This window comes from Nothoprocta perdicaria, unplaced genomic scaffold (genome assembly GCF_003342845.1).
Source record: "Nothoprocta perdicaria isolate Ctin4 unplaced genomic scaffold, notPer1 scaffold_935, whole genome shotgun sequence".
NCBI lineage: Eukaryota > Metazoa > Chordata > Aves > Tinamiformes > Tinamidae > Nothoprocta > Nothoprocta perdicaria.
Genome location: NW_020456238.1, coordinates 1 through 2,553, shown reverse-complemented (window position 1 = coordinate 2,553; position 2,553 = coordinate 1). Strand labels below are relative to the sequence as shown.

The 2,553-nt window shown below is 71.1% G+C and overlaps 1 protein-coding gene and 1 long non-coding RNA gene across 2 annotated transcripts in view; both read left to right on the top strand.

Moving 5' to 3' along the window:
• Window positions 1-860, top strand: part of LOC112958978 (E3 ubiquitin-protein ligase HUWE1-like) — a gene marked incomplete at its 5' end in the record, with an annotated part of 8,757 nt that extends 7,897 nt beyond the window's left edge. Inside the window, 5 exons of the mRNA XM_026052927.1 lie at window positions 18-184; window positions 271-410; window positions 496-571; window positions 649-747; window positions 856-860. Coding sequence (XP_025908712.1) covers window positions 18-184; window positions 271-410; window positions 496-571; window positions 649-747; window positions 856-860 — 487 coding nt within the window. The remainder of the gene's footprint in view (window positions 1-17; window positions 185-270; window positions 411-495; window positions 572-648; window positions 748-855) is intronic.
• A 497-nt stretch (window positions 861-1,357) lies between these two features.
• Window positions 1,358-2,462, top strand: LOC112958977. Its single transcript, XR_003251546.1, has 2 exons — window positions 1,358-1,413; window positions 2,310-2,462. It is a non-coding gene; the product is annotated as an uncharacterized LOC112958977 (long non-coding RNA).
• Window positions 2,463-2,553: the final 91 nt, after the last annotated feature.

Below are 2,553 nucleotides of genomic sequence, written 5' to 3'. Positions count from 1 at the left end.
CCGTCCTCGCGGTGCAGCCCCAACATGGCCAACACGGTGAACGCGGCGCTGAAGCCGCTCGAGACGCTCTCGCGCATCGTCAACCAGCCCAGCGGCCTCTTCGGCACCAAGGGCTCGGCCGGCAAGAGCAAGGGCGAGGGCGCCGGGGGCCCCCGCGAGGCCGGCGCCGCCCCCCCCGACGGAGGTACCGGCGCCGCGCCCCCCCCTTTTCCCGCCCTTGCCCGTCCCCGCGTCCCCGCCGCGATTTCGTCCCCTGCTCCCCGGCCCCAGGGGACCCCGGCGACCCGGAGCCTCCCGAGGAGGACGCGGAGGCGGCGCAGGCGGAGGCGGCCGACATGGACGGCGAGGCGGAGGCCGACGCGGTGGTGCTGGCCGGGCAGCCGGAGGGCCTCAGCACCCAGGAGATGCAGGTGGGACCCTGCCCGTCCCCCTGTCACCCCCSCATTGGTGTCCCCCGCCCCACAGCAGCACCCCTTTGTGTCCCCTCCGTCACAGGTGGAGAACGAGCTGGAAGATCTCATTGACGAGCTGCTGGAGCGCGACGGGGCCACCGGGAACAGCGCCATCATCGGTGAGAATCCCCGCCCGGACGCCGGGGCCCCTCCGCTCGCTGGGCACCCCCCGTCACCCGCTGTGCCCGCCCCGCAGTGAGCCGCTCGGGCGAGGACGAGTCGCAGGAGGACGTGCTCATGGACGAGGCGCCCTCCAACCTGAGCCAGGCGTCCACGCTGCAGGCCAACCGCGAAGGTGAGCGGGGACAGCGCTGGGGACAAGGGACCCGTGTGTCCCCACCACCACCCGGTGCYACCTGTCGCTGCCCCTGGTGCAGATTCCATGAATATCCTGGACCCCGAGGATGAGGAGGAGCACACGCAGGAGGAAGACAGCAGCGGCAGCAACGAGGACGAGGACGACAGCCAGGACGAGGAGGAGGAAGAGGAGGAGGAGGACGAGGACGACCAGGTGAGGCCGGCGGCCGCGGGGACGCGGCGCCGTCGTCCCCGCGCCGGGACCCGCGAGCCCGAGCCCCGTGCGCCGCCGCCGCAGGACGACGAGGAGGGCGAGGAAGGCGAGGAGGAGGAGGACGACGACGACGGCTCCGAGATGGAGCTGGACGAGGACTACCCGGACATGAACGCGTCGCCCCTCGTGCGCTTCGAGCGCTTCGACCGCGACGACGACCTCATCATCGAGTTCGACAACATGTTCTCCAGCCCCAGTACGGCGCCGGGGGCGAGGACGCGGCAGCGGCGCCGCCGCCGCTGTCCCCTGACGCCCCGCGTGTCCCCTCGCCAGGCGACATCCCGCCGTCGCCCGGCAACATCCCGGCGAGCCACNGGCCAACGCCGGCCACACCATCCACGTGCACTACCCCGGCGCGCGGCAGCCCAACCCGCCGCTCATCCTGCAGCGGTGAGAGCCCCCCCCGACCGATGGGGGGGTCCCCGGGTGCCCCCGCGGTGCCCTCGGCCCCGGGGGGAGACCCTGGGGCTCTTCAGGGTCCCTCATGGTGCATTTGTCCCCGTGGGGAGTCCCTGGGGCTCCTCAGGGTCCCTGATGGTCCCCTTGTCCCCATGGGGAGTCCCTGGGGCTCCTTGGGGTCCCCAACGTTGCCCTCACCCCGTAGGGAGTCCCTGGGGCTCTTCAGGGTCCCTCATGGTGCATTTGTCCCCGTGGGGAGTCCCTGGGGCTCCTCGGGGTCCTTGATGGTCCCTTTGTCCCCATGGGGAGTCCCTGGGGCTCCTCGGGGTCCCTGATGGTCCCCTTGTCCCCATGGGGAGTCCCTGGGGCTCCTTGGGGTCCCCAACGTTGCCCTCACCCCGTAGGGAGTCCCTGGGGCTCCTTGATGGTCCCGTTATCTCCATGGGGAGTCCCTGGGGCTCCTTAGGGTCCCCAGTGTTCCTCTCGTCCCCATGGGGAGTGCCTTGGAGCCCCTTGTCCTCGGGGGGGGGTCTTTGGGGCTCCTCAGGGTCCTTGATGGTCCCTTTGTCCCCATGGGGAGTCCCTTGGAGCCCCTTGTCTCTGTGGAGAGTATCTGGGGCTCTTTAGGGTCCTTGATGGTGCCTTTGTCCCCATGGGGAGGCCCTGGGGCTCCTCATGGTCCCTCACGTCCCCCGAGGGAGTCCCCATTGTCCCTCGTGTCCCCCGAGGGAGTCCCCGCTGTCCCTCACGTCACCTTTATCCCTCACTTGTCTCCTCCGTACCCCTTAACATCCCTCACTGCCCTACTCCGTCCTCCCGAGGAGCCCCCGGCACCGTCCCCACGTGTCCCCACCATGTCCCCACCGTGTCCCCACCGTGTCCCGCAGGCTGCTGGGCCCCTCGGCGGCCGCCGATATCCTGCAGCTGAGCAGCAGCCTCCCGCTGCAGAGCCGGGGCCGGGCCCGGCTGCTCGTGGGCAACGACGACGTGCACATCATCGCGCGCTCCGACGACGAGCTCCTCGACGACTTCTTCCACGAGCAGGGCGCCGGCGGCAGCCAGGCAGGCGAGTGGGGACAGGGACGGGGACGGTGACACGGCCACGGGTGGCCCGGGTGGCTGGGGTGTCCC